Here is a 13482-nt window from a genome sequence, read left to right as displayed (position 1 = left end):
ATTGAAAGCTCAAGATAGAGACGACTGGCAAAATCTAATCGAGGCCCTTTGCGTCAATAGACGTAAGAGGAGATGATGATGATGATGATGTCATTTTCTCTTGGATTCCCTGTTCTAGCGTTTACATGAAAGTCCTTTGGGACTACACCAGGAAAACCCCCAAAAACCTGTAAAGAACATATGACTAGAAAAACTTGAACTGTTGTCTATTATTATTATTATTACTTATGTTATAACCCTAGTCCATTAATATTATTACTACCTAAGGTATAACCCTAGTTGAGGAAGTATAACCCTAGTTGGGAAAGCAGAATGCTATCAACCCAAGAGGTCCAACATGGAAAAATAGTGCTGTTAGGAAAGGTAATAAAGAAATAAAGTACAAGAGAAGTAATGAACAATTTATACAAAATATTTTAAGATCAGTAACAATATTGAAATAGATCTTTCATATAAAAACTATAGAGAGTCTTATACCACCCTGTTTAAGATAAAAAAAAATGATGCAAATTTGAAAATTTGAAGTTCCACCAATTAAACTGATTAAGAAGATTATTCCATACTTTGGTCATAGCTGGAATAAAACTTCTAGAATATTGAGCTTTATGATGGAAAAGGCATGTCGATTAGAGTTAATTGCATACCTAGTATTATGAGCAGAATGGTTCTGTCTGGAATTAAAACTCTTCTTTAGAATAGATTGATCATCAAAAGTCTTAAAATAATTTGTGCAATTGAAGAAGAAACAGACTGAATGGATTTTTCAAAAGTAAATTTTCTGTCAAGAATCACACTTAGAATTTTAAAAGTTGTGTTGAGTTAAAGAAACATACGCCTATATGGCTGAGGTCTATGAAGCCTGAAGTAGATGATGAATGGAGAAGTATTGATTTAAAAGCTCAAGATAGTGACAACTGGCGAAAACTAATCGAGGCCATTTGCGTCAATAGGCGTAGGAGGAAGTGATGATGAAAGAAACATTATCAATTCTGACATCTGGATGTTGAGGAGCCACTGTCCTATACCTATTTACAACCATACTTCAAGTTTTGTTAGGGTTCAACTTCATTACGCCTAATTGTACCATGCACTAATTTTAGCAAGATCTCTATGAGGGACTTGGGAATCACAGATCTACAGTACATTCAGTACATTGAATCAGAGACTATCATCATCTGCACATGCAACAAGCTTGTTTTCTTGGCCAAACCACCTTTCATGTGTATATAATATGAAAAGTAATGAGCCAAGAACACTCCCCCAAGGAATACCAGATATCACATTCCTATACTCACTATGATGCCCATCAACCCCAACTCTACAATTTATTACTTGAAAATTTAATAATGATGCTGAGAAAATACCCACCTACTGCTAACTGTTTTAGTTTGAAAACAAGGGCCTAATGATCAACACATTCAAAGACAGGACTAAAATCAAGGCCAATCATATGAATTACCTGCCCGCAATCAAGAGATTTCCTTACGGCATTGGAGATTGTAAGAAGGCATCACAAGCTCAAAGGCCTTTGGGGAACCAAATTGCAAAATTAGACAAAGCAGTATGATTAAAGAAATCACTTTTACATTGTGAAAAGCAATATGCTAAAACAAAGGGACAATAAATGTAAAAAAACTAGAAATTATGCTAGTATTCTAGTACTATCACTTTGTTGTGACATATTACGTTTTGCAAAGTAAAACTGATATGATTAATAGTAAACAACTGTTACATTAATAGATATTTAAAGTGAGGCCATTCTACAAATAATAATTTAATTCCTTTGTAGGCGTGATGATCTTATTGTTGGAGCTCCTTTCTATTACACTCAAAAGTCAAGTGGCGCCATATATGTGTATATGAACAATGATGGTGGCTTTAAGGAAGATCATCCCTACACTAAAATCCAAGGTTGGTCAAATAAAATTTCTTATTCCATACATTTAAATGGTTATTCTATACTTACAGTACTGTGCTTTTTAACCAGTTAGTTTAGAGTGTTAAGTATTTCGAGACAGTCTTTACTTTAGGAAAGCCTTATTTTTTATGGTGCTTGAGACTACTTTCCTGAATTTTTAATGTTATTCTAGATCAAGGACACCATGATGTGTTTGATAACATTGATTGATTTGTTTCTACGCATATATAAACCTTTCCTCTTTTAAAATAGGGAAAATGTCTTTAGCGGAGCTGGAACAGCTATTCATTTTTGTTTTCAGCCGTAATGGGTATGGTCGTACTGTTGTGCCCCTATCACCTTTTCAGACTTTTTCATCTTTCTTTTTCTTACAGGAAGTAAATGCTAACTGTTACTTATGATTATGAATGTTAAACAAGAAGTTTGTACTTGCCGGGGAAAGGGTGGACAGTGCATCTGACTTTTGGCTAAACTGGCTATATATCCACACTCTCTCTCTGAGCTTCTTGTAGAGGGGCATGATTGATCGCAGTCATCTCTGTGTGTCGAGTATCGATCATGGCTTCCTGGGCAATGGCAAGCCTATGTCTTGAGGGGAGAAGAGAGCTGAACTTTCTCTTGGATCTGTTTTGGCAACTCCCAAGAAGACACTGTGGAGATCTTTTTCCTCTTCTGTTATCTTTTAGAGTAATTCTGTTGCTGTCTCTTCTGTGCATACCCTCCTGGCTTGGTTTCCGAGGAGTACGTTTTTGGAGCAAGAAGCCATCGGAGCTGATCAGTGTTCTTTCAGGTTCTGGTGGCATGTAGAGTTCCCCCAGTGTTCTTCACAACCCATCGGAAGTTGGAGGCTCTTCTCTCATTGCTGTGTAGACTGCTGACATTGAATTTCACCTTGGGAATGCTTGAGCCTCCTTAAGTTTTTCAGGTAGGCCCTCTTATTACCTTGTTGAGGGAACTCATACCTAAGGCTACCTCTCCTCTAGTGTCCCCAGTGCCAGTGTCTCCTTTCATGATGCCTGTGGTAAAGGCATAGTTGATATGCCAGTGACCCAGTGATGTTCCAAGTGATGCCTCCTCTATGCCCAAAGGACTGTAAAGACATTCCATGACACCAGTGCCAGCAAGATAAGCTTTAGCACTTTAGGGTGTCATGCCTAAGATGGGCCCCAGTCGGCTCCATGGCCAAAAGTGCATGTTGCGCTGTACCGAGTATTACCCCATGCATCACCGCTAGCTTGATCACCTCTGTGCCTGTCACCCTGACCTATGTGCCTGGGGTTCCAGAGCTTGTAACACCTAGTCCCTCTGTGCTTGTGACACCACTTGTGACATGTCTGTGTCACGAGCCCTTGGGAGTGTACCTACTTTCCTCCCACGTGTCAGTGCTTCCCAGTGTTCCTTCCTGTTCCAGTGAGACAGAAGGCTGTGTTGGCTTAGTAAGGAAAAAGTAACCACTTAACTCTCTGCCTCCAGACATGCAACTGTGCTAAGATGCACCTGGATGACCTGGTCTTCCCATGGGTAGAGAGAAGAAGCATCCACTCATCAACATCTTGGATGGCAAGCATTAAAAAAGGTGGAGAAAGCACACAGTAGTGTTGGTTGTGAAAAAACCACCGTAGTAGCACAAGTCAAGCAATTTGGCACAATTCATGCCGACTCTGTGAGCAGATGAGGCAAATGCATACCGGGATGGCAATCCATGTCGTAGAGTTGTTAGCCAAGTATAATCTTGGCAAGAGGAAGAGGAATATATTAGCAGATATACCCAGTTAGAGGTTTCTGATTCATTGGGGCTCTCTTGGTATCATTTTGTTCGCCATATTGTTGAACAGGAAGACAACTACGTTTTTCTCCCTTGTTCTAGACCAGTGGTTCCCAACCTGTGGTACGCAAGTGGTACGCGAGGGCCTTCCAGGTGGTACGCGAACACTTTCGGGGTCATGAACGATTTTTAGTTAAATTTTACTTCACAAAGATGTGTACTGCCTAACACAAGATAATCTGGCAACGATTTGCAACTGTTGCCACACGCCACCCACTGGTCCCAGCGGCCCACCGTTGAATTATGTCCTCCACTAACTCTCGTAGTTGCCTACGATCGCCAGGTACTTCAACTAAAACTCAGTCAGCTCATTTTTAACCGAATTTAAATGTGAAGAATTAAGTCACCAAGCAAATCTGGCAGTTTTTCGGAGGTTAGTGGAGGACCTAATTCCCACAGTACACTTACTTAATGTGCTAATATGTAGTATTAGTTGCATTTTATCGACAAGAAATAACAACATTTGTGGCTGACGGCGAGAATCCAGTTGCTTGATAAGCAAGTGCATCATTCTCTGGATGACGGCGATGAGCGTTAGCCAGTGACGTCATGGTCACTGAAAGCTGATTGGTGGAGAGACGAGTCCGGGCGAGGAGAGCATTGCAAGACGGGGCAGTTAGGAAGGGCACTCGGCAGTACAAGTACGTTGCCTTTCCCTCCCTTCACATCACCCTCCCTTACTTCACACTTCCCTCCCTTCTTCCCTCCACACCTCCCTTACTTTACTATACCTTACTACTTATACTTTACATATACTTTATTTATTTCTTGATTGATTAATCTTTTTTTTTCTTTACTTATCCACAGGATTTGACATGCCGAAGAGAAAATATGACCCGGCATACATAAAGTATGGTTTCATTGCAATCGAACATGGAGGAGAAGCTCTTCGGCAGTGTGTGGTCTATATGAAGTCCCTTTCCAATGCGGCCATGAAACCCAGCCTGCTCAAACGTCATCTTGAGACTAATCACGCGGACAAGAAGGACCGAGATCAGAGCTACTTCCAGCGACTTGGCGAGAACGTGAAGCGGCAGCGCATGGACAAGACTGGCCAGATCTACCAGAAGGGAGCAAGAATTGTGAAAGCATCCTATGAAGTCGCTCTCCTGGTGGCTAAAAACATGAAAGCGCATACCATTGCAGAGTCTCTCATCATGCCAGCGGCAAAGATCTTGGTCAGCCACGTGATTGGAGAGGAGGCGGTGGCGAAGTTGGAGAGTGTTTCCGTCTCTAACAACACTGTACAACGCCGTATCGAGGAGATGTCGGTCGACATTGCCGACCTAGTGGTTGAGGGAGTGAAATCCTCAAAGTATGGGTTTGCCATTCAACTCGACGAATCGACGGACGTCACCAACTGCTCTCAACTACTTGTCTACGTCCGCTTCACGCAGAGTAATGCTGCAAAGACTGAGTTACTGCTGAGCCAGGATCTGTCCAGTACAACAACAGGAAAGGATATTTTCAACATTTTGGACAATTTCTTCAAGCAGAATGAACTGGACTGGGGAAAGTTGGTCGGATGCGCGACAGATGGGGCTCCATCGATGCTCGGTCGAAAGTCAGGTTTTCAAGCCCATGTGAAAGCTGTAGCACCAAACGCCACTGCTGTCCACTGTTTCATACAAAGATTCGCCCTCTGTGCTAAGGTGCTCCCTCCGAAGTTGTTATCATGCTTGAACCGAGTTATCAGAATCGTTAATTTCGTCAAAACATCCGCCCTGAATACTCGACTGTTCAAGCTCTTCTGTGAAGATTTTGGCTCTGACCACATCTGTCTCCTCTACCACACAGAGGTGCGCTGGCTCTCCCGGGGTAATACGACGAGGCGTCTCTTTGAACTGAGAGATGTACTCCTCGTATTCTTCAAGGAAAAGGAACACGATTTTCAGAAAGATCTGGAGGACGAGGAGTTTATCTCAAGGTTGGCCTACCTGTCAGACATTTTTGGAGCCCTCAACCACTTAAACTTGTCATTCCAAGGGCCCGACTGCACTGTCACAGAGTTCATCTCGAAGCTGGGAGCGTTAGTCCGGAAGCTGGATCTGTGGATGAAGAACGTGGAGAGCAAACGTTACGGAATGTTCGAACTCCTGACTACCCTTGAGAGGGAGCCCACTGATGAATTTGCCCAAGAAATTGTCCATCACCTCTCACTGCTCAAGACTGAATTGAAGCATTACTTCCCAGACGTGACATGTTGTGCCTACGTCGCCAATCCGTTCCCCGTTGATCCAGCCGATCTGCTTGTTGGGACCGGGGAACAAGAGGAACTCATCGATATCCAGGCTGACGAGACAGCAAAGACGAAGCACAAAGAATGCTCTCCTTTAAACTTCTGGGTGAGCATGGCCTCCTCGTACCCGACGCTAGCCCGTCACGTTGTTCCCCAGCTACTGATTTTCCCCTCGACGTGGGAGTGCGAGCAGGGGTTCTCAGCCTTCATGGCCATCAAGTCGAAGAGCCGGAACCGTCTTGCTGCGCCCGGGCATGATTTCCGATGTGCTGTGAGCAAAGTCATGCCCCGCATTGACCAGCTGGTGGAGAAGAAGCAGATATAGCCCTCGCATTGAGTTGTTGTTTTCTTAGTTAATTTGTGTGTTCTATTTTTACAATTATAGAAATAAAGTGGTATCTGATCGAATTTAGTTTCTCTGGAAGCAGGTGGTGCGCGGCGACTGTATGGGACCTCCAAGTGGTACTCGATCACAAAAAGGTTGGGAATCACTGTTCTAGACCCATGGTCTGATCTGTTTGCTAAACAACTGAGTTTTGATTGTGCCAGACTCTGGTACCTCCCAAATGGCCATATGATGAATGGAATCATGATCTGTTAGCTGTAGTCGAGTTCCTGAGAGAACTCCCTGTGGCTCTCACTTCCCTGTCAGCCACACCTTCAGAGGTAGCATCAATCAGTGAAGTTACGGGGACTTCATAGTTAGAATATTCCAGCATCTCCTATGAGTGAAAGGCTTTTCAAGAGACACTGCACAGAATTTCTTGGTGCCTATGATGGTCCTCTTCAGCTATCAATCAGGGAAAGTGGGCCATCTTCAGCAAATGTTTTAGAAGCGATGCGTCTCCGGGGAGAACACCTTTAGCACAGATCTCGGATTTCATCGGGCTTCCTTCCATAAGAGATGCTCCTATCAGTCGGTGCTGTCATGGCTATGCTCAGCCTGGAACATCTTTCACCTGAAGGGTATAGACCTCTCATCTTCGGGAGAATTATCTATGCTCATAAGGAGCTTTGAGCAATCTTTCCAACACCGGGACCTCAGGCACCTGGAGTAGGACGTGACCTTTATTCTCAGGGCTCTTACGCGTACCACTACAAGCTTTTGAGAAGCTGGTTAATCAGAGCTCTGAACTCTCTTTTGCTGCCTTAGCATCGATGAAGAAAGTTGGAAAGTAGTTGTACAGTCTCTCTTATTTAGTCGTCTCCCATGCTGAGGGGTGGAAATAGGTCACCCTCAGCTTAGTGCCAGATTTTGCAGCCAAAATTCAGAACCAGTCAGGGCACAACCCCAGTTTCAAGTTCATTTCTATCCCCTCTATTCGTAAAGTGTTGGGTAGGTAGCTCAAGGAGACCTGACACCCGAGGCCTGAGTGGCAGTGATTCTCCCTTAACACTGGCTAGACCAAGAAAGGCTTTGAAGTTACAAAATCTCTTTCTGACTTTGTGTGACATTCCGTAAAGCAAGGGTTGAGGTACAAGCTAGATATATAGTCCATGAAGTCAGGGGTATAGGCTCATCCCTAGCCTTCAAGAGGATCTTGGCCATGTGTTGAAGTCTGGGGAGTTTAAACACCAAACCTTCTTCACAGCCTTATTTCTATAGGAGTAGAACCTCAAGTTCCTTGACACCTTTGTGCTTGATCCTGTGGTGAATGCTCAAGTAGTTGTATAGCAAGCCCAGCTCCCATGCAGGACAGTAAGCATCTTGTCTATAATAATGTATAGATACAAGTCTGGAATGAAGGCAGAATGACTGGCTCTTCTCTCTTATTCTTTTTGTCCATCTCGTAGGGACACAGCAATTGAAATGTTACTCGCTATATCTGAATTGATACTGGTAAGCTACACTTTTGAGCTAAATTCTTTAGATTTTAGAGAAGTATTTCCCCTATCATCACTAGATGAGGTGAAGGATGATGGAATATGTGCTGATCATCATTTGCCAGGTATATTACTCCAGACTGTTATCTCCTTCAGGGAAAGGGATCCCTCCTTTGATCATGTGTCAATCTTCTTGGTCAAGCCAGGTATTGTCAGCCTGTCATCCGTATGATAAACAGATAGGAGGTTTTTGGAGTCGGCTTCTTTGTTCCTTTATGGGACCAGGCAGATTGACGGTTACAGGGAAGAAAATGAACTAAACAGTTTCGGTTCCTGGGGGACTTCCAACCCACCAATCAGTGATTCTCCCTACTTTAAAGGATTAAAAGTTTTTGTGCATGTAGAAACAAGTAAAAAGTTTTTAAGTAATTTTGTTTTTTCGTAGCTATGCAAACCTTAATCCATTAAAGTTAAACTTCACACTTCACCCTCTCCTCTCATTCCTGTAGCAAATACCAAAAGTTAAGAGCTTCTGACAGGGTGTAGAGGCCTCTTCACCAGCCCTTACCAACTGTTGTTAACTACCTCATTAATTCATTCAAAGGCCATTGCAGCTCTGTTAAAGACATTTCCTCATTTTAAGACTCATGTTTGTAAGCCAGAAAAAATATAAATTTCAAATTTTTATATATTCTATCAAAATCTTTTACAATTATTCAAATTGGTTACTGTAACAGTAATAAATTCTTGAATTTTGTGATATATGATTAGAATCCATATTATTGTAATCAGTAAAGTATAAATTGCAGCTCTTTGACAAGCCACTTTGGAATTTCATATGACCTAGACTTAACAAAATGTTGATGTACGTAATAGGATTGTAAGTTTTGTGTTTCAATTATTATTTCAAGTATTGGGTACAGTTCCATTTTAATTTTTTCCCTGCTGATATTTTGCTGATAAACTGTATTTTTTGCTGGATAAGGAACCTAATGTGATTTATAGAATATGATTTTAAGTTTTTATTTTATCCTTTTATATATAGAACTTTAGTACAAAAGAGGTATAATTCATATTGCCATTTTTGTATATGTATGTTTCTTGAGAGCAATGTGTTTATAGTTGCATTATAGTGGATGGATTTTAAATGTATTATTAGTTAGGTAGATTTATTGCTTTCTCATTAATTGATGCACGATGTATCTTCAGAGATGGAAAAGAATGAATTTTAAAGGATTAACAGTAATTGTCCCAGACACTCATGACCTGTATGATAAAATCTTGAAAGGGACAGGGATTATAGGTCCATAAACCAACTCTTACTATTTTTAAGGATGGATCAGAGGTAAAGAGCCTTGATTAAGTTCTATCAACCTCAAGAATGGTTGGCTCAAATGTTTTTGTTCCTGTGAGTTGACAGGGAAGCAATGTGAATATCCTTGTAATTTGCTTAATCACTAACATGCAAAAGAAATCTGTAACTTACCATTATCATCACTTCAGCCAAATAGCTATTGAAATACTCAAGTGTCATTTCATATTTGATGAAGACAGAGAAGACATCAGTAGCTCTGAGATATAGAAAAAATAACAATTTGGAGATATGCTTTGGCTGATGGTGTTGTAGCAGTGTCATCACTCACTTTTACAAGACCTCTTTCCCTTGATGGTCAGGGCTTTCTTACATTTAATCGTTTTCCAATAATGTATGTGTGATCTTGGGCATGCAAGCAAATTGATTAAAAATATTACAATATAGGGAAGCAAAACAAAGAATTCTTTATCACAAGTAAGTAGATGACCTTATTAATATGACTGCTTAGACTAAATACTTTGATAAAAGTTTGGAGGGATGTTTAGGTGTTTATCTCCTCTAAGGCATACTTTGTCGACATATTTAATTTTCTTCACTATGAATCTGTGATTAAATTCATAGTGAATTTATTAAGATTAACTGAAGAGTATTTAGAATATTTTTCTGAATTGTTAGTAAATAAAAAATACATATGCATAAAGAAAACTCAAAATTGGTTAGATGGTATATAAAGTACATAATAGGTGTAGGAGCAACATGCTTAGTAAAAATTGTTATCAGTATGATGTTTGGTAGTATTTTAAAATTCTGATGCAGTAATAAAGCAAAGAATGTCAATTACAGTACAACAGTGGTTCTGAATAATTCATCTTTCATATATTAACCTTTCCTTTATCATTAATAAGAAGCAGGTAAACTTAGCAGCACATACTTCACTTAGAGAATTTGGTATATAGTAACTTGGTAAATTTAGGCTTGGAAAGATTAATGATCACCTAGGTTAGGTTACTCTCCCATATTGTGGCTAAATTTTCCCTTTATAATAATTTAAGATGTCAGTAAAATATTTTACTAAACCTTTGAGTGTCATCCCCTCACCAAAGGATTTTCTGCTGAAGCCTCAGGTCCTTATTTTGAACATTTAACTTATATTAGCATAAAAACTATACAAGATAAAACTTTACAAAATTTATTATCATCGTATAGTAAAATAATTTTCCGTTCCATTAATATACTGCATAATTTTACCAACAGTATTTTGTAAAATTTTCACATAGGTAAATGATAAAATAAGGAGGAAAAACTGGTAATCACTGCATGTAAAATACAATTAAATGGTGCTGAAGGAAGAAGAAAATTTGCACAGGAAATATGTCCAATGGTGCTTAAAAGGCTAATTGTTTAGTCAGCAGTTTTCATGTCTTGTGTTTAAAAAATGAAATATAAATGTTTCAATGCAGGTTTTTCATTAAGACATGTACTGGGTACAGTATTTTGAAATATCTTCTGGTTTTTTATCTACAAATTTTATATTATGTTATACTAGGTGCTGCAGGAGAAAGTAGATTTGGATTTTCCATGACTTCACTTGGAGATTTGAATCGTGATGGCTTTAATGACATTGCCATTGGGGCCCCGTATGAAGGCCGCGGTGCCATCTACATTTATTTAGGTGCTCGTAATGGTCTTTTGGAGGAACCTTCTCAGGTGTGTCATCATGTGATTTTTTCATATTATTAATAAATCTTTCTCTCCATCAAATATATGCATACAGTATCTGCTGCCGACTTGAATTGGCTGAAGGGTATCCGGAATGTCATAGGTAATATTCTTATCTCTTAACTTACAACCTTTTCAAGCAGGCATATAGTAGCATGTTATTTTGCTCAGGAGTTATTTTCTGAACAGAATTATAAAATTTAAATACTATAATTATTTCCACTGAAATTAATGATAAATGAGCTCATTGTAATATTTAACTGTCATATTACTTACATTTAAAGGTTATTTGTCTTTAATATCAAACAAAAACATTATATACTGTATATGCTTCTTAATTTGTAGTAGAATAACTTTTATAAGGTAAAACTGATTTAATGTATGTAACTCATACTCTAGGCTACATTAAGCATTTTATATTTTCTTTTTATAATAGTTACAAGTTTATTTCCTACTGATATCGAACAGTAATAATGGGTTTGTTATAGAATTTTGCGTTATCCCTATGCTTTATTAAAAATCAACTTATACAGTATGAAGTAAATTTTCTCTGTAATCAACATAACTTTTGCATCAGGCTACCTTTCATTTCATGTACTGTACATAGATTGTGTTTAAGTAATGAGCATGCCTCTAATGGTTCTAAAAGAATTGTCTGTATTTATAGGTTTCTTTATCCATGGTGTCATTGAGCACTTCAGTGAACATAACAAAAATAATATTAAAGAAGATGGAAAATTGTTAAACAAAAAAATCCAATCAGTAAATACTTTCATGAATTAAGAAATAAAAATGTAGTGAAACTGGTGTAATTAAAATTTCTTGGAATAGGTACTGCATTTGCATATGAAATATGCATGTAATTTATTAATTTTAAACTTAAATCTTACGCTGGTTATATAAGAATGGCTAAAGTCCCTGGATGCCCGGCAGAAATTCAAAATCTCGCGGCAATCACAGACATGCCCAGTGTATACTAGCACCCTCGCGGTAGACACGCCAAACTATTCTAACCAATTCAGACCTTCTCTGCCGTCATTGCTGGCTGGAACGATTGGAATTAACTCGCAACCTACAGTACTTTGATTTGGACGGTTTATTTGGTGATGTACAGTGTCTTTTGGTTTTGGGCTTTTGCTTTATTGATTTCTCTTTCATATTATCTTGAAATCTTTGTTGTTTTGGGTTTATTTAGATAGTTTTAACCCTTGTTTATGTTTTGATCTCTCTCATAACTATTCAATATGGCCGACCCCTCCCCGGTATATAGGAAGTGTACTGTATTAAAGGATGTCATACTCATCTTCCTAAAGGTTCTATTGATCCTCATATGATTTATGTGAAATGTAGGGGTAAGACTTGTACTTTTGGGGATCGGTACGAAGAATGCTTTTCTTTAACCGAAAGTGAGTGGTTAGCTTTTGAGTGCTATACTCAGAGACTATAGAGAGACGGAATTGGATGCAGTTCTTCTCGTTCTGTAGAGTTACCTGTCTCCAATTTCATTGATCCTAATCTTTCCACCGTAGTGGTAGATCAGGAACCGAAGGAACCTACGATGAAGGATATGTTGTCCGCAATTCAAGCTCTCGGCGTAAGAGTTGAATCACTAGTGGCGGACAAGAACCAGATTATGTCCGAAATTAATTTGCTTAAAAGTTGTCGCACAGGCGATCTGTCAAGTGCGAAAAGTTCGACTAATGTGTTCAGTGTTGTGGAGGGTGCGTCTGCGCGATCCTGTCGTTCGCCTAGCCTTAGACCTCTTTCAAGCTCCCGAACCCATGGGAGAAGTAACATCGAACGGCGAAAGGGAACGAGAGGCGTCATTAATCGCGCAGACGTCCCCTTGAGCGTACCTGCTGTCGTATCACAGGTCGCTCACCCTCACCATAGGAAAGGTGAGGTTAGTGCATTATCGCCATTTTCAGATGAATTTACGCGTGATGAGGTCTGGCGTCAAGCCTCTAGATCTCTTAAGAGAAAAGCAGACGCAGTGGTACAGCAACACGATTCTCCTCCGCAAGAGCCTGGCTGTAGCCATTGGGATACACCTGAGCGTTTTCAGTCCCTTGGCGAGGGTTCGCCTGCGAAACACTCTGACGGGGTTTCTGAAATAGGTAAAGGTTTGGTGCAGTCAGATTCTGAGCTGATCCCTGGTTCTGGTGTTGCGGTTCATGTACCGCCGCTTCCATCAGATTGGTGTTCGTCTCCCAAAAGTGGGGAGCGATTTGGAAGCAATGAGGAAGGCGAATTTGTGTTGGAAGAGGCTGCACGCGTGTCACCTAAGGGTGATCCCAAATGGTCTATGCTGTTGGGCATGAAGCAGCAACTCTCGTCGCTTATGCAATCTTATCGGCCTGCTGTTGGCAGTGCGGTTGGGCGTCAGTCTTCCGGTTTAGACGCGTTGTCGCACAGGCGGCCTGTTGATTCCGGTACTGACGCGTTATCGCACAGGCGATCTCCGAGCCGCAATGTTCAACGACAGGTTGAGGTGGATGCGTCTCGTCAGGGACCTGCTTCTCAGCATCAATCGACCGCTCATAGCGCCGAACGTCGGTCTTCCAAACGCGGCGACGTTCGCCAAACAACGGAGCGGGCCGCTAAGCGGCAGGACAGAAGCGGGGGCGATATGGAGCGTCAGC

General features: G+C 40.4%; 1 protein-coding gene across 3 annotated transcripts in view; it reads left to right on the top strand.

The window, feature by feature from the left end:
- The window catches only part of LOC137654700 (integrin alpha-3-like), a 360316-nt gene that overhangs the window by 224884 nt on the left and 121950 nt on the right, over positions 1–13482 (top strand). For all 3 annotated transcript variants that reach the window (XM_068388595.1, XM_068388593.1, XM_068388596.1), the window contains 2 exons: positions 1790–1911; positions 10668–10828. In XM_068388595.1, the coding sequence (XP_068244696.1) occupies positions 1790–1911; positions 10668–10828 (283 nt within the window). The remainder of the gene's footprint in view (positions 1–1789; positions 1912–10667; positions 10829–13482) is intronic.

The sequence above is a fragment of the Palaemon carinicauda genome, chromosome 15 (assembly GCF_036898095.1).
Source record: "Palaemon carinicauda isolate YSFRI2023 chromosome 15, ASM3689809v2, whole genome shotgun sequence".
Taxonomy (NCBI): domain Eukaryota; kingdom Metazoa; phylum Arthropoda; class Malacostraca; order Decapoda; family Palaemonidae; genus Palaemon; species Palaemon carinicauda.
This window is presented reverse-complemented; position numbering and strand designations above follow the sequence as displayed.